This window comes from Chrysemys picta, chromosome 1, assembly GCF_011386835.1.
Source record: "Chrysemys picta bellii isolate R12L10 chromosome 1, ASM1138683v2, whole genome shotgun sequence".
NCBI classification, from domain to species: domain Eukaryota; kingdom Metazoa; phylum Chordata; order Testudines; family Emydidae; genus Chrysemys; species Chrysemys picta.
In genome coordinates, this window is record NC_088791.1 from 256,670,004 (window position 1) to 256,695,825 (window position 25,822).

Consider the following 25,822-nt stretch of genomic DNA (forward strand, 5'->3'; position numbering starts at 1 on the left):
TCCAGGCTCCATAGCCTTAAAGATTCAAGGGCAACTTTGAAATCTTTGGGGCTACATACACCAGTTCCTCAGAGGAAGCACTTCAAACCCCAGCCACCTCCTCCTCACTTCTGCCCTACCCAACATAGGTAGGACTCTAGGAAGCGGGGCAGGACCAACAGATGCTGACCTTTTCAGCCCCCATCTGACTAGGGCCAGAGCTTGGCGAGGCAGTCCTCCAGCTCCAAGCACGCCTTATGAAGGTGCGTCGGGCAGCGACACACCAGCCCAGAGCCTGGATCCTTCTCCCTGCTTCCTGAACCATCTTTCCCATTTCTGTTGTGCGTGGGCCCAGATAACCTCAGACCGCTGGGTGCTGCTCATGTTAGAAATGGGATATTCTCTCCAATTCTGTTCCTCCCTTCCTCGTCCCTCTTCAGGGATCCCTCTCACCAGCAGCTTTTTTTGACAGGAGGTGCAATCACTCCTATGTATAGAAGCAGTAGAGGAGGTTCCTTTGGAGCTAGGAGGAAAGAGATTCTATTCCTGTTACTTCCTAATCCTGAAAGCCAAAGAGGGTCTCAGATCCATTCTCGACCTGCGAAATCTCAACAAATCCATGAAGGAGCTGAAGTTTCGCATGGTATCTTTGGCCACCATCATTCCCTCCCTGGATCCGGGGAAAACAATGCAAAGTAATGTACATTGGAAAACATAATCCCAACTATACATATAAACTCATATACGTATAAATTGATGGGGTCTAAATTAGCTGTTGCCACTCAAGAAAGAGATCTTGGAATCATTGTGGATCGTTCTCTGAAAACATCCACTCGAGCAGCAGCAGTCAAAAAAGCTAACAGAATGCTGGGAATCATTAAGAAAGGGATAGATAATAAGATAAAAAATATCATATTACCTCTCTATAAATCCATGGTACGCCCACATCTTGAATACTGCATGGAAAAGGTTCAGAAAAGGGCAACAAAAATGAATAGGGGGTATGAAACAGCTTCCATATGAGGAGAGATTAATAAAGCTGGGACTTTTCAGCTTGGAAAAGAGACAACTAAGGGGGGGGGAATATGATAGAGGTCTATAAAATCATGACTGGTGTGGAGAAAGTAAATAAGGGAGTGTTATTTACTCCTTCTCATAACACAAGAACTAGGGGTCACCAAATGAAATTAATAGCAGGTTTAAAACAAACAAAAGGAAGTATTTTTTCACACAATGCACAGTCAACCTGTGGAACTCCTTGCCAGAGGATGTTGTGAAGGCCAAGATTATAACAGGGTTCAAAAAAGAACTAGATAAGTTCATGGAGAGTAGGTCCATCAATGGCTATTAGCCAGGATGAGCAGGGATGGTGTCCCTAGCCTTTGTTTCCCAGAAGCTGGGAATGGGCGACAGGGGATGGATTATTTGATGATTATCTGTTGTGTTCATTTCCTCTGGGGCAGCTGGCATTGACCAGTGTAGGAAGATTGGATACTTGGCTAGATGGACCTTCTGTCTGACCCAGTATGGTTGTTATTATGTTCCTATGACTGGTACGCCACCCTTGACTTGAAGGACACATACTTTCATATATCGATAGTCCTGGCCCACAGAAGATTCCTCTGGTTCGTGGTGAACCACACTCATCAGTTTACAGCCCTCCCCTTTGGCCTGTCGGCGCCCCCCTCCCCCGCACGGCGTATTTACCAAGTGCATGGCAGTCATTGCCGCATTCCTGAGGAAATGGCAGGTGCAAGTGTTCCCGTATCTCGATGACTGGCTGGTCAAGGGCCACTCCAGGGCGCAGGTAGAAGCGCATGTACATCTGATATGGGTGACTTTTTCAGTGGACCGGGTCTATTGTTGAACGTGCCCAAGTCGACTCTATCCCTTACCTAAAGGATAGAGTTTATGGGAGCAGTCCTAGACTCCACTCAAGCCAGGGCGTTCCTACCGGAGTCTCGCTTCCGAGCCATTTGCTCCATCATAGACAGCTTCAAAGGTTTACCAACCACAATGGCACAGAACTGCTTGAAGTTGCTTGGTCACATAGCCACATGCACATATATGATGCAACATACACGGCTGCAACTCAGACCTCTGCAGATGTGGCTGGCATCAGTATACAGACCAAACAGAGACAACTTGGACAAGATAGTTTTGCTTCCTCCTCAGGTTATCGAGTCCCTACTATGGTGGCTCAATCCCCAAACAGTATGTACAGCAGTCCCCTTCTCCAGGCCCTAGCCCTTGCTGTCTCTAGTCACGGACGCATCAGCGTCAGGGTGGGGAGCACATCTCGGGGATCTCAGAACTCAAGGCCTCTGGTCCCAGGCAGAGCTTTTGCTTCACATTAATGTGAGGGAGCTGAGAGCGGTTTGCCTAGCCTCCCAAACCTTCCAAACCCATCTGGAAGTCATGACAGACAATACAACAGCGATGTTTTATATAAACAGACAGGGTGGAGCACGCTCTTCTCCCCTATGCTAGGAAGCCCTCAAGCTCTGGGACTTCTGCATAGCCCACTCAATACACCTAGAGACTTCTTATCTTCTGAGGTCCCAGAACAAGCTGGCGGACCATCTAAGCAGACCTTTCCACAGTCGCAAGTGGTCCATTCGCCCAGACATCATCAACAGCATCTTCAAGCAGTGGGGAGTTCCCCAAATAGACCTATTCACGATGAGACTCAACAGGACGTGTCAGCAATTTTGCTCCTTCCAAAATCACAACCTGGGCTTGATCGCGGATTCATTTCCCCTCCAGTGGAGGGACCATTTGTTTTATGCATTCCCACTTTTACCACTCATTCACAAGATCCAGCTCAAGGCCAGAAGGTACAGAATGTCAGTCATTCTAACAGCGCCAGCTTAGGCCCGCCAACCTTGGTATACAACGCTTCTGGAACTGTCAGTAGCCACTCCGATCGCCCTGCCATTGGTGCTGGACCTAATCTCTCAGGATCACAGCCGCCTCCAGAATCCCAACCTCAAATCTCTCCACCTCACGGCCTGGAAGCTTCGTGGCTAAACCCCATGGAGTTGGCATGCTCGGAGCCTGTCAGAGAGGTCCTCCTTGGTAACCAGAAGCCATCACTAGAGCTTTAGTCAAATGGAAGAGATTTTGGATGTGGTCAGTACAGAAGGGCGTGTCTCTGATGTGGGCATCAATACTCTTCATTCTGGACTACCTGTTGCACCTTAAGTAGTTAGGTCTGGTGGTGTCGTCCTTAAAGGTTCACTTGGTGGTGATCTCAGCATTCTATCCTGCGATTGACGGCCGATCAGTCTTTGCTAGCCTGATGCTGGGCTGCTTTCTCAAGGGACTTGACAGATTATACCCTCAAATTCACCACCAGTACCGGCATGGGACTTTAACCTAGTGGTCTCCAGGCTGATGGGGGCCCTCTTCGAGTTGCTGGTTCCTCTACCTCTCATGGCAGGTGGCATTCCTGGTTGCTATAACTGTGACCAGGAGAATGTCTGAGCTTAAGACCTTGACATCCATACCTCCATACATGGTATTCAATAAGGACAAGGTTCAGTTATGGCCTCATGCAGCCTTCCTTCCAAAAGTGGTATTAATTTTCACACAAGCTAGGACATTTTCCTTCCGGTGTTCTACCGTAAGCCACATGCCAAGAGCTGGGAGCAAAATCTCCACTCCCTAGATGTTAGGCGGGCATTGGCTTTTTCACAAATCAAACCAGCTCTTTATTGCAATAACAGGTAGGATGAAGGGTCTCCCTGTCTCGTCCCAGAGAATTTCATCGTGGATCACGTCCTGCATTCGAACTTGCTATGACTTGGCAAAGGTGCCAGGCCTGGCTCTGACTGCACATTCCATGAGGACGAGCACCACCTCTGCCACATGTCTGGTGCAGGTCCCTATTCAGATTTGCAGGGCCACAACTTGGTCATCAGTCCACATGTTCACCTCGCATTATGCCATCACTCAGCAGGCCAGGGACAATGCAGCTTTTGGCAAAGCGGTGCTCCAATCAGCGAATCCATGAACTCTGACCCCCACCTCAAGGGAAATGCTTGGGAGTCACCTACTTGGAATCAACATGAGCAAGCACTCGAAGAAGAAAAAACAGTTACCTACCTTCTCGTAACTTGTTTTTCAAGATGTTGCTCATGTCCATTCCAAGCCTCACCTGCCTACCCCTTCTTACCGGAGTACTCCAACAGAGGAACTGGTGGGTCGTCAGGGGCCTATATACACCACCATGAAGGCGCGACTCCAGGAGGCTCCTCAGCCGACCCAACAGGTACCGCTAGGGGAAAAAGCTTCCAATGACTCTGCACATGGTGCACACACACCTACTTAGAATGGACATGAGCAACACATCTCGAAGAACAACAGTTATGAGAAGGTAGGTAACCATTTTTTTACTCTTAATATTCATTGTTACTAGTTTTCATAAAATTATACTTAAAGCTATGGTTGTTTTGTATTTCACTAACTGTCTAATGTCTACATGTTGAATGAACACATAGTATATATGACAAATGTCTGCCTGACAAAGCCATACAGTTTTGAGGCTAAGTGGGTTTTTGAACAAGCCACGTCTAAACTGTTTTTGCAACTAAGCATGAACAAAGGGGGAAGCCCATGCTTACGTTAATTGGCAAATTAATATTAATTGCACCCTTCGTAAACTACAGCTTATACTCTACTTTCAGACCTCCAGCTCGACTATTCATTAACAGATGAGTTTTGCAAGAATCACTTCTTAGTGGGACTGCTCCTAAGGGAGGTGGGAAATGCATTACAAGAATTCAGAGACATCCGGCAGATTGCAATTAGTGTGCTCAAGAATTTGATGATAAAGCATTCTTTTGATGACAGATATGCTTCCAGGGTAAGTTTACTGCTACTCCAACAATTAGGAAGTTAAAAAGTTTAGGTATGTACGTTTTCAAGTTTTATGGATGGGAAAATACTGTTAATTTGCATATGAAGTATCAACAGAAAATAAGTGTATCTACCGTGATATAGTTAGTATATAGCTGATAGATATTGATACAAACATAGGGTTCTGAAAACTGATTTGTGTTTTCATTTTTTAACTATGAAAAAAATATACTTATTAAAATAACTGCATGTTACATTTAAACAAATTACAATGTAGACAAATGTAGTCAGATTTTCTTATTTACTCAAAATAATTGCTTTTTAACTTATTTATTTGTAATGACTGTTAACCATTATTAATATTCAACTAATTTTGGCTAGTCCTTCCATGATCTATTAGAAGGACAACTAGTTAATATAAGTGGAATTGCCAGTTGTAGTAAATATTATGACTTTGGAGTTTCCTGGTTTTTCTAAAATTTGAGGGCCTTGTGTTGTGGTGAAGCCTCCATGATTTTGTAATTGCACTTCTTAAATTTGCATAGTTTTAGTTTGACCCTTCCCATGTATTTAGTTTCAAGCACGTATCATTTTGTTCTCCAGTGGCATGTTGAAATAGTAAGAAAACAAATTCCTTGACCTATAAATTTTAATTGCAGCATTCATTGTTGAATAATAAATATTTAGTGGTCAGCGTTGTATATCTGTATGCTAATGAATACATGTTCTAGACCAATGGTCCCCAAACTTCTGAGGGTTGTGCCACCCCTTAAACCATCCACATATCCTGGGAGTGGGGCCATGGCTCAGGGGGTCAGGGAGGGACGTGGGCTGGGGATGGGAGCAGGGCCACGGCTGGAGACAGGGACGAGAGCAGAGCTGTAGCGAGGCTGCGGTGGGGGCCTGCAGCCAAGAGTGGCTCTGCTCCCAGCCCCGCCCCCAGCCCCAGCCCTGGAATGGAGGAGCAGCCAAGGCTGGGAGCAGGGGCAGGACCCAGATTGGAGCGTACTGAGGCTGAGGACAGGGCCAAGCCCAGGGCCAGGAGCCAGGGACATGGCTGGGAGCGGGACTGGAGCAGAGCTGTGGACAGGGAGGAGCTGGATGGCACCCCTTCTTTGCCCCCCATGGGGACTGGCCCGGGCCATGCCGTGGCCCCCAGAAGTTCCTCCACGCCCCCCTTGGGTCTGTGTCCCACAGTTTGGGGACCTCTGTCCTAGACCCTGATTTAGCATATCTTTCCTATTGCTGAATATTGGGTTCTGTAATTTGGGGAAGAATGGTAGAAGAAACATTTCCATTAATGGGGTTGTTAGTTTATTTCTTAAATCACTGGTTTCATTATTTGTTTAACAAGAACCGTGAATCTTTGTTCAGAGCCATCAAGCAAGAATAGCCACTTTGTATCTGCCAGTGTTCGGACTGCTGCTAGAAAATGTCCAACGAATCAACGTCAAGGACGTGTCACCTTTTCCTGTTAATCCTTCCAGCAGCGTAAGTGAGCCTGTTTATTATTTGACATTCTGAGTTATTTTTAGCAGAATATATTTTAGAATATATTCAATAATGTGCATATGGCATGTTGAATGCTATGGACCTGATCCTTGGGTCCAACCAAGGTGCACTTAAATCACCACTGTATTTCATATATTCTGGGGTCAGCAGCAGGCTAGCTCAGTCTGGAGCATAAATTAGACCAGCCTTATGGCTGCTCTGTTTTAAAATAAGCTTGTAATGGCCCCGTAGGGACTCTTATGCCACCAAGGATAGCCAGAGCAGAAGAGACCTCAAGCCATGTTCCCACCTCATTTATGTCAGAAGTACAAAGGAGTGCCATTTATGTCAAAGGACAAAGTGGTATTGGTTTGTGTGTGCCCATATATCTATATCTATCTATATATGTTAATATTTCCTTTTTATAGACCGTATTGGTCATGTTCCTGTATTTTGCTCACTCCAAATTTCCATAAAAGTTTATTAGAAGTTTAGGTGCACAGGAAATGCAGCATGTATATATTCATTTCTTTAAAAAAAAAAAATCAATTGCCTATTTACAGCTACACACAAAGAAACATGAAAAGAACATTAAGGTTACAAAGTCAGACTTTGAAATTAGGTAATGCCAGAATTATGATTGTCTGTGCTATCTTAATTAGGCCCTCTTTTGCATATGCACTATGATTAGGGTCCTATGTAAATGACGATTTCACAGAAAGCATGGAAATCATGAAAATGACCCCAAATCATGATCATTTAGACATTTTCCTTTTTAAAAAAAGTATTTACAACAAAGTCTTTAGTACAAAAAAATTAGCTTCTCTACTTTTTTATTCAGAAATTGGGCATTAGTGTTTGAGCTGTCCTGCTAACTATATCAACAGCTTGCATTTTTGCTATTATAGACCCTGATCCTGCTAGCATTAACACATGTACTTAACATGCTTGAAGTCAATGGGGCTTCTCAACTACATAAAGTTAATCACATACCTAAATATTAGGAAGACAGAGACAGGAGTCTTTGTTGGTACTTAGCAGACAGCCGATGTTGATGGAATCTTTTATTATCTAATTCAGTCAAATGACATAAAAATTACCAAGTGAAACAAAAAAGAGAAGTTCACAATATGTTTTCAGAAGGAGAAATTTCCGGATGATGTAAACAGAAGTAAGGCAAGTCTAAATAAAATCATGCTAAAAAGTATATGCCCAACTGTTGGCAATATTGAAGTAAACATACTGACATGTTAGAGGTAACCTTAGGTATCCCATGTTTGTTTCAGTGGGTTGTGGCATATACTTTGATGTCACCCTTGATTTTAAAAACATCAGAAATCACATTCCTGCAGAGAGAGAGAGATGTAATATGCGCACACACTAATTTTGGAATGTCACAAAATGTACATTTATTATAATCATTTGTTTTTTATTTCTTTTCTAAACAGAGTGCAAAAGATGAACCACTTAGTATGCCATCTGTAAATCCTTTAGTAACACCACAAAAATCAGGAAACACTTTGGATAACAGCCTCCACAAAGATCTGTTTGGTGTTATCTCTGGCATTGGTAATACTTTTTTTTTTTTTTTTTAAATTCTGACTAGTTTTGTCTTGTTTCTTTACTAAAAACCATGTAAGTCTTAGTATCATCACATTTTGAAAACATATACTATGAAAAGATTTAATCACTCGAGTCAAGTGAGAGTTCCTTTCTTGGATGAAACTCAGATGAACTGCCAGTCATGAAAGTGAGAATGCGAAGGACATCACTTCAATCGGTTGTCCTATGTGGGGGTTTCTGAGCCTGGAGGGCAGGCAAAAATATATGAATATAGATCCGTTCTGGTATAGCCATATCTCTGCCAATTCAGTGTAGCTTATTTATATTTATAGCAGGGCTGTCAAGCGATTAAAAAAATTAATCGTCATTAATCGCACTGTTAAACAATAACAGAATACTATTTATTTAAATATTTTTGGATATTTTCTACATTTTCAGATATGATTTCAATTACAACACAGAATACAAAGTGTATATTGCTCACTTTATATTTATTTTTGTTACAAATATTTGCACTGTAAAAAAAACTAAAGAAATAGTATTTTTCAATTCACCTAATACAAGTACTATAGTGCAGTCTCTTTATGATGAAAGTTGAACTTACAAATGTAGAATTATGTACAAAAAATAGCTGCATTCAAACATAAAACAATGTAAAACTTTAGAACCTGCAAGTCCACTCAGTCCTATTTCTTGTTCAGGCAATCACTCAGACAAACAAGCTTGTTTACATTTGCAGGAGATAATGCTGCTTGCTTCTTGTTCACAATGTCACCTGAAAGTGAGAACAGGAGTTCGCATGGCACTGTTGTAGCCGGCGTCGCAAGATATTTACATGCCAGATGTGCTAAAGATTCATATGTCCCTTCATGCTTCATCCACTATTTCAGAGGACATGCATCCAAGCTGATGACAGGTTCTGCTTAAAAACAATCCAAAGCAGTGTGGACTGATGCATGTTCGTTTTCATCATCTGAGTCAGATCCACCAGCAGAAGGTTGATTCTTTTTTGGTGGTTCGAGTTTTGTAGTTTCTTTATCTGAGTGTTGCTCTTTTAAGACTTCGGAAAGCATGCTCCACACCTCATCCCTCTCAGATTTTGGCACTTCAGATTCTTAAACCTCGGGTCATGTGCTGTAGCTATATTTAGAAATCTCACATTAGTACCTTCTTTGTCTTTTGTCAAATCTGCAGTAAAAGTGTTCTTTATATGAATAACATGTGCTGAGTCCTCATCCAAGACTACTATAACATGAAATATATGGCAGAATGAAGGTAAAACAGAGTTGGAGACATACAATTCTCCCCCAAGGAGTTTGGTCACAAATTTATTTAACGCATTACTTTTTAATGAGTGTCACAGCATGGAAGCATGTCCTCTGGAATTGTGGCCAAAGCATGAAGGGCATACGAATGTTTAGCATATCTGGCATGTAAATACCTTGCAATGCCAGCTACAAAAGTCCCATACTACCGCCTGTTCTCACTTTCTGGTGATAATGTAAATAAGAAGTGAGCAGCATTATCTCCCGTAAATGTAAATAAACTTGTTTGTCTTAGTGATTGGTTGAACAAGAAGTAAGACTGAGTGGACTTGTAGGCTCTAAAGTTTTGCATTGTTTTGTTTTTGATTGCAGTTATATAACAAAAAAAAATCTACATTTGTAAGTTGCACTTTCACAATAAAGAGATTGCAATACAGTACTTCTATGAGGTGAACTGAAAAATACTATTTCTTTTGTTTTTTACAGTGTAAATATTTGTAATCAAAAATAAATATAAGGTGAGCAGTATACACTTTGTATTCTGTGTTGTAACTGAAATCAATATATTTGAAAATGAAGGAAAACATCCAAAAATATTTAATAACTTTCAATTGGTATTCTGTTTAACAGTGTGATTGAAACTGGGATTAATTGCGATTATTTTTTAAATTTTTAATCGCGATTAAATTTTTTTTGTTAATTGTGTGAGTTAACTGCGATTAATCGACAGCCCTAATTTATAGAAGTATATTCAGACACATCCTTGATTTTGTCCACCTCTTGTTCAGTATGAAGACACGAAACTTAAATTGCTGCTGCTATTTCAGGAAGCAGCAACTTAAGGAAGCCATCAGCCAACCAGTGGGGAAAAGAACCAGCAGCTAACAAGAGACTGCCAGATAGCTGTTGGAAGCATAAGTTCTGCCTAAATGGATTTGGAATTTTTGACACCTAAACCATCAGTTCTTGCCTGCCTCTCTTTTTTATGCTGCTGAGGAGAAAAGAAAGCAGCGTTGAGTCTTGCCCCTTCTTGGGGATGGTGTGCCAAATCCCCACTTTCGGGAGATAATGATAGAAGACAATCATTTAGATGAATTGCTACTGGTTAGCTCCCACAATTGTTTTCCCATTTTATGTGCCATAGGTGTATTTTCTGGCTCCCCACAGCTAGTTTCAGATTATTTTGGGAATCATAGAATCAAAGTGTTAAAAGGGACCGCCATGGTCATCTAGTCTAACCCACTACCAAGATGCAGGATTTATTGTATCTAAACCATCCAAGATAGATGGCTATCCAGCCTCCTTCTGAAATCTTCAGTGAAGAAGCTACCACAACCTCCCAAGGGAGTCTGTTCCATTGTCCTGCTGTTCTTAATCTGCTATGCTGCAGTTTGAATCCATTGGATCTTGTCTTGCCCTCTGTGCAGAAGAGAGCAACTTTTATCCATCTTTTTTATGGCAGCCTTTCAAATATCTGAAGACTGCTATCATATCCCTCCTTAATCTCCTCTTTTCCAAACTAAACATACCCAGTTCCTTCAGTCTTTGCTGATATGGCTTGCATTCCATCCCTTTGATTGTCTTTGTTGCTCGCCTCTGGATCCTTTCCAGTTTCTCTACATCCTTTCTATACATTGTTGACCAAAACTGGACACAGGCCTAAGCAGCACCAAGTAGAGTGGTACTATCACCTCCTATGACTTGCATGCTATGCCTCTGTTAATGCAACCTAACTTGCATTTGCTTTTCTTGCAACAGTATCGCATTGCTGGCTCATGTTGAGGTTGTGATCCACGACAACTCCCAGATCCATCTCAGCAGTGCTGCTGCCAAGCCAGTTTCTCCCCATTCTGCATTTGTTCCTTTGGTTTTTCTTCCCTAAGTGTAGCACTTTACATTTGTCTTGAATTTCATGTTGTCATCTGTATCCCGGTTCTCCAATTTATAAAAATCCCTCCGAATTTTAGGTCTATCCTCCAAAGTATTGGCAACCCCGCTAGCTTTGTGTCATCTGCAAACTTGATCAATATGCTCTCTACACCTACATCCAGGTCATTAATAAAGATGTTAAATAACACCAGACCCAGAACAGATCCCTGTGGAACCCCACTTGACAGTTCCTGCCAATCCAACCTCATTCCATTAATAGCTACTCTTTCTTTGCGGTTGTTTAACCAATTATGTATCCACTTAATGGTAGTCCTGTCGAGCCCACATTTCTGTGGGACTGTGTCAAAAGCCTTGCTGAAGTCCAGGTATATTATGTCCTCTGCAGTCCCCCATCTACCAAATTAGTTACTCTGTCAAAGAAGGAAATCAAGCTGATTTTGGCATGATTTATTCTTGGTAAATCCATGCTGGCTGCTAGTGATTACTCCTTCATCTTCCAGGTATTTGCAAATTTAATGTTTTATACATTGTGTAGTTGCTTCCCAGATATCAAAGTCAGGCTGACTGGTCTAGAGTTCCCCAGCTCCTCCTTTCCCCCCTTTTAAAAGATGGGCACTATGTTAGACCCTCTCCAGACTTCTGGGACTTCTCCTGTCATCCATGAGTTTGTAAATATCTTGGTGGCTCCGAGATTTCTTCAACTAATTCCTTCAGTACCCTTGGGTAAATAGCATCCAATCCCACTGATTTGAATTCATTCAAATTAGTCAGAAGATCTCTGACATGTTTACTTATCCCGATCTGCATCCCTTCCCCGTTATTATCTATGGTAACTTCAGTAGTCGTCCGGTCACATGTTATTTTTTGTGAGAAGACTGAAGCAATTTAGGCATTGAGCAGCTCTACCTTCCGATCATCTGCCGTACCAGCCCACGTTCTCCAATAAGCAGCGGACCAAGACTGTCCTTGATCTTTCATTTTGGTCTGACATATTTGAAGAACCCCTTCCTGTTGTCTCTAACATCTCTTGCCAGCTGTAACTCATTCTTTGCCTTGACATTCCTGATTTTGTCCCTTCACACTGCTGCTATTCCCATCTATACTTCCTTGATGACATGCCCCTCCTTCCATTTCCTTTTATGTATCCCTTTTGATTTTTAGGTAACTAAAAAGCTCCTTGTGCAGCCACTTTGGCCTCCTGTGGTTCTTCTTATCTTTCCTCTGCATCAGAATAGCTTGATGTTGAGCCTCTAGTATTTACTCCTGGGGAATTCTGCACCACTGTGCATGCGCAGAATTCATGTGCCCCCCCCCCCAACAGATTTCTTTGCTTCCCTGCAGAAAAATGACTTTCTGACAGGGAAGCTGCAAAAGCAGTCATGCGCCACTCCCTAGCTTTGCAGGTACATCGTTTCAGGCACCCAGAGCAGCTGATGGAGAGGAAACTCACCACAGGGCTGGGGATATCCCAGCCCGTAGCTCTTACCCTAAGCCGGGATCAGCTGCTAGTCCCAGCTGGGCTTCCTCTTCCCCTGCAAGGAGTGGCTGGGTCTGTGTCAGACCCAACTTCAGAAACCTCCCCTAGCTGCAGGAAGTTCAGCATCCTCCCATGATTCATGCCCCCATTGCTCTTCAGCTGCGGAGGGAGGGGGTCACTATACAGGGAGCTGCTCCCCCATCCACCCAAATCCCATGCATCTGAACTTGCCATACCCAGACACCCCATACCCGAACCCCACCCCATTGACCCTCAACCCCTGCATCTGGAGCCCCCTTGCACCCAGAGGCCCTGCCTCCAGACTCCCACCCGTGCACCCAGACCACCCCCCACTGAGCTCTCTGCACTCAAACCCCCACCCTTACGAGCCCGATCCCCCTGCATCACCCTGAGCCCCCACATCAAGACCCCCATGCCACTGATTCCTAGTTAGCTGGACCCAGACCCCCATCGCACCAAGCCCCATTCCTCCAGCACCAAGACATCCCTGCTGAAACCCCCCAAACCTAGACCTAGACCCCCTCTGCTGAGCCCCAATCACTTTCACCTGGAAGCCCCTGCAGGGTCCCATTGCCCCTGCACTTGGATCCCCCCCACACACACACCAGACCCCCCCATTGAGCTGCCTGTATCCAGATTATCCCACACAGAATCCTCTCATCCCACACTTGGATCCCCCCACACTGAGCTCCTCCACACTTGGATCCTGCCCCACACCTGGTGCACCTGGCACAGAGGGGCAGGGCCCCAGGTGTTTCTGGGGCAGGCCCAGGCCTTGTGCTGTGTCAGGGTTGGGTGCAGCCTCACCATTGAGTCCGTGTCCCCAGGGCGAGGGGTGGGGTAGGGAGGCTGCAGGGTGATCTCCCACCTTCATGCATCAGTGGCCTCTTCTCTCCACTGCTATGCTGGAGCCTCTGCATTTATTTATTGACCAATAAAACGTGCAGATTTTTGCAGATTTAAAAAATATTGTGTGCAGAATTTTAAATTTTTTGGCACAGAATGCTCTCCTGAGTAAGTATTACATTTTTGAAGAACAGCTTCCTTTGACTACTATTTTTTTCCTAATTGGCCTTTCCATGGGACCTTGCCTAGTATTTCTCTGAGTCAATTAAAATCTGCCTCTCTGAAGTCCAGCATCTTTGTTTTGCTGTTCTCAGATCATAGGTGCTTGCCCCAAGGCTGAGGACATACCTTCCCACGCTTTTGCTGCTTAAAATAACCTCATTTTAGTAGATCACCCCTATCTTTAGCAACAAGCACTGCCTCTTCTCTCGGTAAAAGCGAAGTAAAGAAGAAAGTCGGCATTAATCACAGTGTCCTATCAAAATTCGGACTTGGAAAATCATGTTTTACTTACCTGAATTCCTCCTGCAACTGGATATGCTCTTCCTCAACTTCTGCTCTAATCTGGCTTGTTGTGTTGCTATTAAACAGCTGTTGCATGTCGCTGGTGAAGAAGAAATTCTTATGTGTGGAAAGAGAAAAAAGAATGTCTGTTAAGTGAGCTGGGATCCTTTAGGATAAAAATTGCTATGTAAAAATAATCATTTATTTTTATTTATTGGTAACTATGCACTGAAGTAATGGGTGAAATGTCTAAAATGCTAAATTGATTATATTAGAATTATTCATCTCTTAAATGCTACTTTGATCATTTTTCTACATGCCCCATGCAGAATCTTTCAGCCAGCAGTATCCATTGGAGGCTGCATATGCACCCTGCATCTACGGTGACCAGATATCCTGATTTTACAGGGACAGTCCCGATTTTTGAGTCTTTTTCTTATATAGGCTCCTATTACCCCGCACCCCAACCCCCTGTCCCAATTTTTCACATTTGCTGTCTGGCTACCCTACCTGCATCTTCTTGTCCCACTTCCTGGGGAGAGGGGTAATAAAGGACAGAACAGCCCCAACCACCATACAGTTCCTTCTTACTGCCAGTTGCAGTGAGATGGAGCTACACAGTGTCCATCTGCTTCCCTGTTGTATCATAAGTAGTATTAGATTTTTAGTTAGTGTTAGTTTTAGTAGTTTTTTAAAGTTGTATTTCTTTCAATCTGTTGGCAAAAAAAAAAAAATCTAAATTAGAAAACCAGAGCTGTTCTTGACTCTTCCCTTATCATACCTCAAGATTCCCCACAATCTAATATAAACTTGGTCTTCCTGAAATGGCTCTTCTTACAGATATCCTTTGTGGTTTAACCATACTTTTTCTAACTTAACTCAGGGATTGAAAAAATCTCTCTGTTCACTTGGTCCCAGACTATCCAAGTTTGCTGCACCTGAAAACATTTGTATTGATTCACCTCCTGCCAGCTTGCGAGATATTTATTATACATTTTAGCTTTAACATCTCAGTTGCTCTACAAAAGAAATCTAATACAGCTCTGCTCTGATTCCTTCTCCCAGAAGTGTTGATGTTGAGAGTTTATATGCAAGACTGCACCTTTGCCCCCTTCAGGGGTGGTTAAGACCAGTTTATTACCCAGTCAGATACACACTATGCCTTCCTGTAGTGATACTTCCAAAGGTGCTGACATCTCTTCATTGGTGGATGGACTCACCTTTGTATGTGCCAGTGAGTTTTATCATCCAGCTTCTCCATCAGACTACTCTAAAGGATGCATCCAAGCAATGATGGAGTTCACACCTAGGCAAATTTCAGGCCCACAGGAGGAATTGCACTTAAACATATTGGAGTTAAGAGCCATTCTTCTACCTTGCAAAGCGTGTCTGTCTGTGCTCTAGAACACCCCTCTTCAGATCCTAACAGATAATAGGACAGCAATGTATTATATACACATTTGGAGGTTGCAAGATTTTCCCCTCTATTGGGAATCAATTTTCTTGTGGAATGATGTAATTGTCATAGCAACCTGTTGGCATTTTGTCTAGCAGGTGTCCAGGACAATTTAGCAGATTATCGGAGCAGGAAAGACTCCATCTCCAATGAATGGGAGCTAAAAGACTCTATTTTGAATTCAGTGTTTCATGATTAGGGAGTTCCCTCAATGGACATATTTGCCACATATGATAAGAAATATCCCATATATTGCTCACCAGGAGGAATGAGTCCAAAGTCTCTTGCAGACGCAGATCTGATTCTGTGGGCTCAAAACATGCTATATGCCTTTCTCATTTCTCCTCATCCTGTTAATCCTCAGAGTACTCAAGAAAGTTTGTCAGGATAAGCTTCTACTTGGGCCCATCAATTTTGGTTTCCCGATCTAATTCACCTTTCAATTTGTCCGTCTTTGGTTCCCATCCTTCCAAATATCCTTTCTTAAAATCACAGCCTAGTGTACTGGACCCAGACCCAAAAACTCTGCACTTGACAGCATGGAGGCTAGCTGGCTGACTCTGCTTGAGGAGAACTGCTCACTGACTATTCAAGTTTTTATTCCTGGTAGGAAAGCCTCTACAAGATAGGTGTGTGTATATATATCAATATATAAGTGGAGGCATTTTTCAGTATGATCTAGTCAGAGAACTATCCAGTCAGAGAACTCTTCTGTCTGAACTATTTTAGACAATCTATTATCCTTGAAACATTGTGGTTTCTCAGTTCTGTTAAAGTGCATTTACCAGCTGTTTATGGGGTTTTTTATTGCTCGGTTAAGTGGTTATTTGGGTGGTTTTTTTTTTTCAACTGTTAACTCTACAGTTTCCAAGTTCTTAAAGGGGTTTACACTGTTTACACTGGTTAAAGATTCCTTTCCTTCCTTGTGCTTGAATATGGTATTAATGTCTTTAATGGAACCTTCTTTCCAACCTTTAACATGTTCTTTGTAACACTTTTCTATAAAGACAGAATTTTTAGTGGCTGTCACTTCAGCGTGTAGCCTGGTGGAGTTGCAGACCAGGTCTACACTACACATCTATATCAGTGTAACTGCATCGCTCAGGGGTGTGAAAAATCCACACCTCCTGAGTGACGTAGGTATACTGAGCTTAACCCTCCATGTAGACAGCGCTGTGTCCACAGGGAAGTTTCTCCCATTGACATAGCTACTGCCTTTCGGAGAGATGGATTAACTATGCCAATGGGAGAAGCTTTCCCATTGGCATAGGAGCATCTTCACTTAAGAACAACAGCGCAGCTACTCAGATGCAGCTACACCCCTGTAGCACTGTACGTGAAGACAAACCCACAAGTTTTGATGGCTGGGTCTCCGTATGTGGTTGTCTATAAGGACAGAATTATGCTTAGGTCACCTCTTAAATGTCTGTGTTAAGGTTTCTTATAGTGTGAAACAGTTTCCCCTTCCCTTTTCAGTTAGGGTGCAATCTGCAGGGCTCAAGCAACCTCTCTCAGGATGTGTTAGAGGTGCTCCTGTCTTGGAACTCTGTAGAGCACCTACATGGCATTCTACTTATACATTTTACTAACACAGCTTCTAGATCAGATGCTCAGTTTGGCAGGGCTGTCTTGCAGTCATTTTTTAGATAGGACTCTTGTCATCCACCTACCTGAGAAGTAACTGGTAGTCAGTCTGTGTGGACAAATGCTCAGAGAAGAAAGAGATTACTTAGTTCACAGTAACTGGAGTTCTTTGAGATGCCTTTGTCCACATGGCTCGTACTATGACTCTTCTACCCCACTTGAGTCCTCTTACTGGATTTCAGTATTGGTGAAGGAACTGAGTGGCATTTAGGGTATTCCACTCTTTATGCCCATGGGGTGGGAGGCAGGAGGGTATGCAGGCCAAATGTGCAGCCTCTCACAGATGCTGCTGGTTAAATGATTCCAGGCTCAGACACATGGGTATACACACCTACAGTGGGATCTCTATGGACAAAAGCATCTTAAAAAAAAAAAAAGTGTTACTGTAAAGTAAGTAAACCTCTCTTTTAAATGCATTGCAATTAAGATTTTATCAATTTTACTGAAAGAAGGCAGACTTCACTTTTTAAAAATTTGCACTGAATTTTGTGAAAATAGTTCTCCATTAGTAATCACTGTAGTATTTTCTCTCTCGTGTGTGTGTCTTTCATTTTTTTATTTAGCTTCCCCATATACCTCATCAACTCCAAATGTTAATTGTGTAAGACATGCTGACTCAAGAGGCTCCCTTATAAGTACAGATTCAGGAAGCAGCTTCCCAGAAAGACAAAGTGACAAGAACAATTCTCTTGACAAGGTAAAAAATAAGCTTTTGAATAAGTCTTCATGTTAACAAATGTAATTCAATATCATTAGGAAACTGTCTAGTACATAGTAAGAAATCAATCCAGCTCCCATTGGAGTCAATAGAAGTCTTTTTGCACTAACTCCATTAGGAGTTGAATTGTATTCTGAATGTCAGCATTGATTAAAACATGAAATAACTTCATTTGATAGTGTTACTATACGTAAAATTGTTTATTGCGAAATAAAAAGTAGTTATCATGTGGATTTGCTATTTTGCACTGTATAAATCATCAAAATAATTTATCGAATATGTGAACAGATATTTTTATGTAAAGAAACATTTTTAGAAAATAGTTATTACTGTTTCCTGAGCTGGATAAGGGCACTCTGATCTACTAAAAGAAACATCTTAAGTTTTGCATTCAATAAAGCAGAACTGAAATTTTAGGGTGGGATTTTAAAAAAGCGCTTAAGTGACGTAGGAGTACTGTAAGCCAATTCCAAAGCAAGAAACTGCAGTAACTGTGAGGTATTCAGTCGTGTTTGTTTATAGCTGATGTTAACACTTATTTTTCTTAGACCTTGTTGTGCATTTCACGACATATGTTAATTTTTTTCCACTTGACCCTAACATGCCTTTGTGTGGCAGAGGGAGAAACTTCGCAGAAGGTACTCTGCTCATGCTATGCGCTTTAGTGAAGAGGAACAAGAAAATTCCCATTTAGCAAAGAACAGTCGTGTTACAGTGGACTTTTCACTTCTGACAGTTCCAGCTTTACCAGAGAAAATGTTGCATGTTGCGCTCTCTCTTCAGTTACAAGAAGTATTTTGGTTTTTGTACTTGATATATAGTTAAGACTCTGGGTGAAGAGTGTGGTCAGTAGAGTTTTGCCACAGCTTTGCAGCATTTTATACCTGCTGTAAATATGATGGATCAAATACCAAAACAACTAAAAAGTTTCATTAAAATAGCATGTAGCTCCCAGTCCTGCAAATGCTTATGCATGTCCTTCACTTTAAACACACAAGTAGACCCATTGAAGTCAATGGAGCTTCTCACATGCTTAAATTTAAGCATGGGTATAAGTGTTGGTAGGTTTGGGGCCTTAGCCTATGGTGTGCCTATTTTAAGTAGACTAAACATTATTTTGTTTTCCTTTTTCCAAGATATATGATTGGCGGAAAATAGATAGATAGATATAAAATATGGACTAAGTAAGAAAATTCTTTAACTGAAAAGATGTTCTGTAGGTGTATTCTGCTGCTAAATGGCAAAACTGTCACCCAACATTTAGTTAATGTTTTGTTAATGTCTTAATTTGCAGTGTTCTGCTAATTAGTTGATCTTTGGGCTGGAATTTTCAAAGGAATTTAGGGGAGTTCAGTGGCAGACATTGAATTTCAATGGGATTTGGGTGCCTGACTCTTAAGCTCCTTTGAAAATCTCCACCTAGTCTATCAGGTTAGGTTATTTAGGTGTTTTGCTTGATGTGGCTGCTGTTAATGTTTCCTCAGAATAATGTTTAGTCCTATCAATTATCCACTGATTTTCTAACTTTCTTTTCAGTAGTTCACTTGTACACTGTAAGTGTCTTTGAATTTTTCACCATTTGTATAAGGATTTCATTTAAAAAATTGCTCTGGCTTTTTATTTTCTCCATTGAAAATTGCCTATGAAGATCCATGCTTGCAGGAAGTGTATGTTCCTGCAGCATCGAATCCGAGCTTGCTAGTGACTGCTAATGTTATATGCATGTTTCCTGGATTCAGATTACAGTTACACGGCGCCATGGCCTCAGCGTCATCCCAGTTCCTTTTCTACCGCTTCAGCAATGATGTCAGAATCTTTGTTTTTCCTGTAGTTAGCATTATATCTAGTTTCATATTCAGTTCCACTTCAGTTATTTTACTTTACTCCTTGCCTGTTGGATATTTAATTTGGTCTCAGATATGTATCCAGCACAGTAATTTTGCTTTTCACAGCTCTGTTTTGGATTCTCTGATGGCAGATTCCCAAGTGTTTAGGGTTCACATGACTCTCATGCTGAAACAGTGTCTGTCATGGGTCTGCATTTTGCTGCCTGTGTTGAGGAGGACTCATCAAAGGCACTCAATCTAAGAGACATTTATACAAAGTGTTCAGTGAGCAACAGAACTCTCTGAAGGCTCCCTTCATGGGACAAGTGCTCTGACTATATGAGGCTGCTCCCGTGTCAGCTCTTATCCAGCTAATTACTTGTCATGGATGGCTACCTCAACATTGGGAATCTACTCTGAGATCTTGAATGTGAGATGATTTAAGATCCGACCTGTTTATAGAAGCCTGAAGATTTAAAACAGATTTATCGTAACATTTTGGAGGACCTGACTATTCACAAAGAAAAATAAATTTAATGAATCTAGGCATTCATGGACAGCATATTTCTCTTCCAGTCAGATAGGTGCCATTGATCTAAAGGCGCCTGAAATAGTGAGCGGGGGCTTGGAGCTATAGAAGATACTATAGGGGATGCTTTGATGCTGAAAATGTTGTCTAGTATGCATCCTGCCTTCTTGGAATTACCTTCCTTTTCAAATCTGTGACCTGTGAAAGATCAAAACCAGCACCTTAAATCGAAACCCAGATAAACAGTGCTGATTGTTCAGCAGTGGTTTAATACATTCTCTTCTGTATCTTCTAAATAGTAAGTTTTATTTATCACTCAGGAACCCTGGTATCAGAGCTTTTCCCTTCCCTGTTCCTTTTTTGTTGACCACCTGATTTAGAAAGGACTGAGTTTGCTTTAAACTTCTTAACCCTGGTCTACACTACAAATTTACATAAATATAACTATGTTGTTCAGGGGTCTGGAAAATGCCCATCCCTGAGTGACGTAATTATACTGACCTAACCCCCACCACAGACAGAGCTATGTTGACGGGATAGTTTCTCCCGTCAACATAGCTACCACCTCATAGGGAGGTGGAGTACTTATGCTGACAGGACAAGCTCTGCCATCGGTGTAGGTACTGTCTTCACTAAGCACTGCAGTGGCATTGGTGCAGCTGGTCAGCTGCGGCGCTGTAAATGTAGACAAGCCCTCAGATTATCTTTTTATGCCATATAGGGATAAATCTAGGAGGGAAGCACATCTCTAGTCAGATTGCCTTAGAGGGTAAAATGGAATATGCAAAACTGGTATAACTAAGAGTTTTATAATGCTTTCCACCTGGTTCTAGAGAATGTCTAAGAAATGCTTCTTCCACAGAAATGTAAAGCTGCTACTAGGAACACTGTTCATATGAATACACAATACTATTTTAATTTGGTAACTAAACTTGATACACAGTTTGGAAGTTGAGTGCTGGTTTAGTTCTTTTTAGACACACTTCCTTCAAGTGTTGTTATTGTTAGCTAATTTTCCACAACGAAGGGGACTATACAAGCAGTTGCTGGAGAAAGGAAGGTTACTTACCAGTAACTGGTTCTCCAAGAATGTTGGTATTACACGCTTCCCGCACACGACCCTTTCTTTGGAGTTCTCATGTATGACTTTATGGGGAAAAAATCAGTGAGTCAGGGCCATAGCTCCTTGTGACCTCGCTCCAAATGTAGGATCCACAAAGGAGCGTGCATAGGTGTCTTAAAAATCACACCGCTCTTTTCTAAATGATTTTAACTTGGCACCAGTGGCACATGTACTTCCCACAAGTGTAAATACCACTGTATAATCCTAAATTGCAGGTACTGGTAAATAGCTTTTCTTCCCTGAAGGGGGGAAATGCATGTAAAAAAGAAAATAACATTGAAGGTGAAGACACTTAATTTGGCATAGTTTGTATGCACAGTTAGATGGGTTACTAAAATATACCTCTATATAAATTTTGATCTTGTCTCCATTCTGAGATCCCCTTCTTTTCATAGGAGTTAACAAAGCAATTCAAAATTGTTAAGTTTTTAACCGTTTAAGAAAATGTTTCACCCAAATTTACTCCTATTTATTCTCAGAACCAGCACTGTGGCACTTTAGGAAGTTCTGTAGTTCGAAGTGGCAAATTCGACCAAACAGAAATCAAAAGTCTGCTCATGTGTTTCCTTCATATTTTAAAAAGCATGTCTGATGGTAGGTAAACAACAATTCTTCTTAATTTTGTAAATTTATGAGATGGAGGGTTTGATTTATAGATCTACAATCTTTCAAACTATTTTCAGTAATGGCTGTGGTATCTTGTTAAGCCTTTCATGTGTGAGTTGATGGCTTTACATTTCTTCTTGTTGTACTTGAGTGATAAAATTAAGTCCCATTTGAAAACTTGTAGTTCGTAAATATTAATTATTCCCTTCAATAGTATATGGTTAGTTGAAGGTCTCAGTTAACAAATCTTTGTCATTGCATACGTCAGTGTATGACTTTTTATTGGGTATTGGAGAGGAAGAATGGTCCAGTATTCGGAGCTCTAATTTAGGATTTGTGACACCTGAGTTCAGTTCCCTGCTGTGCCATAGATCTCCTGTGTGACCTTGGGCAAGTCACTTAGTTTCTTTATGCCTCAGTTGCCATCTGTAAAATGGGAATAATAGTACTTCCCTACTTCACAGGAGTATTCTGAGGCAATCAGATATTTCCGTGATGGGGCTATATTAGTAGAGCTGAGTGAATAGTTGATTTTTCAAGTCAGTGGCTAAACTGAAAAATCTGAAGAAAAAAAAATTTTCAGGTCAAATGTTTTTCTTTTTCAGGTATTTTTTACCCTTCTCTTTGTTTGTTTAAATAAATATAGTTAATTTTTTAAAAACAAAATGGAGCCTTTTTTGGATGGGGGAGGTTAAATTTCAGTTGGAACTATTTGCCCTGAATTTGCCAATAGTTTTGGTGAACCCAAAACAGCATTTTTTTGGCAAATAAACTATTTGTCCAAACAATTTTGTTGAGTTCTACATGAAAGTATTTTGGAACGATAGAAACTTTAAATATATTTATTATGTAAAATGTTAATGAGATGGCCAGTACGGTTATCAGAAATCAGAGTAACAATGTAACTTTCAAAGATTATGTAAAACTAACATTAATTCAGAGTTTTAAAATAGTGACTCAAAATTAAGACATGCATAACAGTTGGCTGAAGTTTAGTTTATAATACAAATGTGCGCTGTCTTTAAAATCGGAGAGGCATAAAACAAGGATGCAGAACATTTTTCTGCCTGCAACTCCCAAAGTTCCCACATGGTTTCCTCTATGACCATACATCTCAGATTTATTTTGTTTAAGTCAAAAGGACTGAGAACTGCAGTATGCAAATTTAATTTTTATCAGTTCTCTCTGCCAAATATAGCAAAAGTCGGTATGTACTTTCAGCACATATTTTGATAATTAATTTCAAATTTGATTTATGTAATGGTAAAAATGTGTACAATGTGATTTGAAAGTTTCATACATTGTATAGCAGGGGTAGGCAACCTATGGCACACGTGCCAAAGGCGGCACGCAAGCTAATTTTCAGTGGCACTCACACTGCCTGGGTCCTGGCCATCGGTCTGGGGGGCTCTGCGTTTTAATTTCAAAATACTTTAATTTTAAATGAAGCTTCTTAAACATTTTAAAAACCTTATTTACTTTACATACAACAATAGTTTTCCTTCTAAAAACTTTAAAATGTATTACTGGCACGCGAAACCTTAAGTTAGAGTGAATAAATGAAGACTCAGTACACCACTTCTAAAAGGTTGCCAACCCCTGTTGTATAGTATCAGGGGGTAGCCGTGTTAGTCTGTATCCACAAAAACAACTAGGAGTCCGGTGGCACCTTAAAGACTAAATCTGTTCGTCTTTAAGGTGCCACCAGACTCCTTGTTGTTTTTATACATTGTATAGTCTCACTTATTGCAATGTCAGGAATGAGAATAGAAATGTTAATGATATGTTTAATATTTATTACATGCTTTACATGCAATGCTTCATATAATTATTTGAATATGATTTTACATGCCGTAATTGCAAAAAATAAAACAAAACAAAAATATCTTTTGAGTGATTCCCTCTGGCCTTAAACTCTGACTGACAATTATATATTTACATTTCAAAATATATAAGTAAAATACATTATGTAAAACACTTTATATGAAACCTGCAAATGTATGTTTTTTTCCAATTATTTAAAGGTCTTCTATTTTTCTTAGAATTGCACAATAAATCATTGTCTGCATACTTTATTTTACACATGTATAATAAATACTCCTCTACAAATTAATTCACTATTATGCTATATATTCAATAAACATTTACTGCAGCAATATTCATTCAAAAGGCTATCTTTGAAATTACAAGATTAAGTTCAAAGGAAATTTTAAATTTTATAGAAAATTGTGACAGTTATCTGCTCCCAGAAAACCCTTTTCTGAACTGCATGAATTATCATAACCTCAAAGTTGAGAACCAATGGCGCAAAATGTTCTTATTAATATTGTTGTTAACTACCTTTGATTTGTTTATTTTTTAAATTCTTCATTTTCTAGATGCTTTGTTTACATATTGGAACAAGGCTTCAACATCTGAACTTATGGATTTTTTCACAATCACAGAGTGAGTTTGCTTAGCTTTTCATAAAAATTGTATATTTGAATTTGCTTGTTGAACTCAGTGTAGATTTAGATGTTTCATATTAATTCAAAACATGACACCATCAATCAATATTTAGAAGCCCCATACTTAATTTTACATGCAACATTATAGAATATTGCTAGTTCCACACTAATTTGGGGGAGTTAGAGTGGAGAATTATCACCTTTGGCACTTGGTGAAGTCCTTAAATAGGCTGGGGTACTTAAAATGCTGCTAATACTCCCTTTAGAGTCACCACCTCTTCTGCGTCCCAGATGGAGCCACAACCATTAAAAGTAAAGGTGCAATTACAAATCCAGAATAAATAAAGATGCCCATTACTGACTTTTTTTCTGAATGCAGTGTTGTTGTAGCCATGTTGGTCCCAGGAGAGTAGAGAAAGAAGGTGGGTGAGGTAACATCTTTTATTGGACCAACTTCTGTTGGTGAGAGAGACAAGCTTTTGAGCTACACAGAGCTCTTCCTCTGGGAACGGTACTTAGAGGTACTTTATTTCAGAATGAAAATAGGATGGCTTCCCAATTTTGCCCTTTCCTCTTTCACCTCACAAGAAGGGAAAGAGAAGAAGTCAGATAGCCTCTTCTGAACAGGAAAGCAACAATGTCCATCTTTACTTCCACTTGCTTCCCAGAGCTGGTCTGAATGCTGTGGTGGAGTGAAGTCAAGTTTGAGAGCAGCAGTTTTGAGGGGAACAGTGCAGTAGCCTTTCTAAAAGGCCTTCCTGCCGTGCTCCAATCCAGATTGTTCTTCGTCACACCCATAGCCTGAACAGGGCCATTGACACAGTGATAGCCAGACGTTTTGTTATAAATGCACTGATCAAAATGTGTGTTACAAAATGTGCTCTGTGCATGAATCTTCATCTTCAATTAAATATATACTTCAAGTGTTGGTGCTTATGTGTATTCTGTTGTGGATACGCATGCACTTTGTGCCCAGAGTCAGAGAATTCTGGCAAGCAGTGTCCATAGGTCTGTTCCTGTTCTCCTCATGTTTCAAACTGAGAGTATAAGGTGTTGGGTGAACCAGCCACCTCTCCAGTTCATTCTTACCATCGCATGGCTTGAATCGGTACCTCCAGTGCAGTCTTCAACCTGCAAGGTTTTTGGTTTAGAATAGCTTTGCAAATAGTTTTTAATAGTTTACAGTGAAGTATGTTAGATTCCTCATCCCAGAGATCCCTCACCGTCCCATACCCCAGTACAGGAATGGGACTGTGCTCAGAACACTAAGCTTTGAAAACAGTCTCTCCTGTCCATGCTCCTTCTCAATGAGTGACAACCACCAGCTCTGCCTAGACTGCTTCCCGGAAGTGCACATCTCTGCCAGGTGCAGTATTTGTTGCTGCTTCCTAGCGTCACCTGTCAGGCATGGAAATTCTGGCTTAAAAAGCACATCATGGAGAAGGCTATTGAAGGCCCAGTCAGACTCAACGCAGGGGACCCCTGCCCATATAGCATCATGAATCAGTGAGGAGCACCCCTCCTACTACAAGGTGTGATTTAGGAGTGAGGGAATCCACATTCACACACCCTCCATC

General features: G+C 41.1%; 1 protein-coding gene across 20 annotated transcripts in view; it reads left to right on the forward strand.

Annotated features, from left to right (window-relative positions):
- Positions 1–25,822, forward strand: part of DOCK9 (dedicator of cytokinesis 9) — a 319,065-nt gene that overhangs the window by 207,482 nt on the left and 85,761 nt on the right. For all 20 annotated transcript variants that reach the window (XR_010600573.1, XM_065592481.1, XM_065592546.1 and 17 more), the window contains exons 31-36: positions 4,668–4,846; positions 6,214–6,330; positions 7,779–7,899; positions 17,560–17,693; positions 21,672–21,786; positions 24,177–24,243. Coding sequence is in view for 19 of the 20 variants with exons in the window: in XM_065592481.1 (XP_065448553.1) it covers positions 4,668–4,846; positions 6,214–6,330; positions 7,779–7,899; positions 17,560–17,693; positions 21,672–21,786; positions 24,177–24,243 (733 nt within the window). In the remaining variant the exon portion in view is untranslated. The remainder of the gene's footprint in view (positions 1–4,667; positions 4,847–6,213; positions 6,331–7,778; positions 7,900–17,559; positions 17,694–21,671; positions 21,787–24,176; positions 24,244–25,822) is intronic.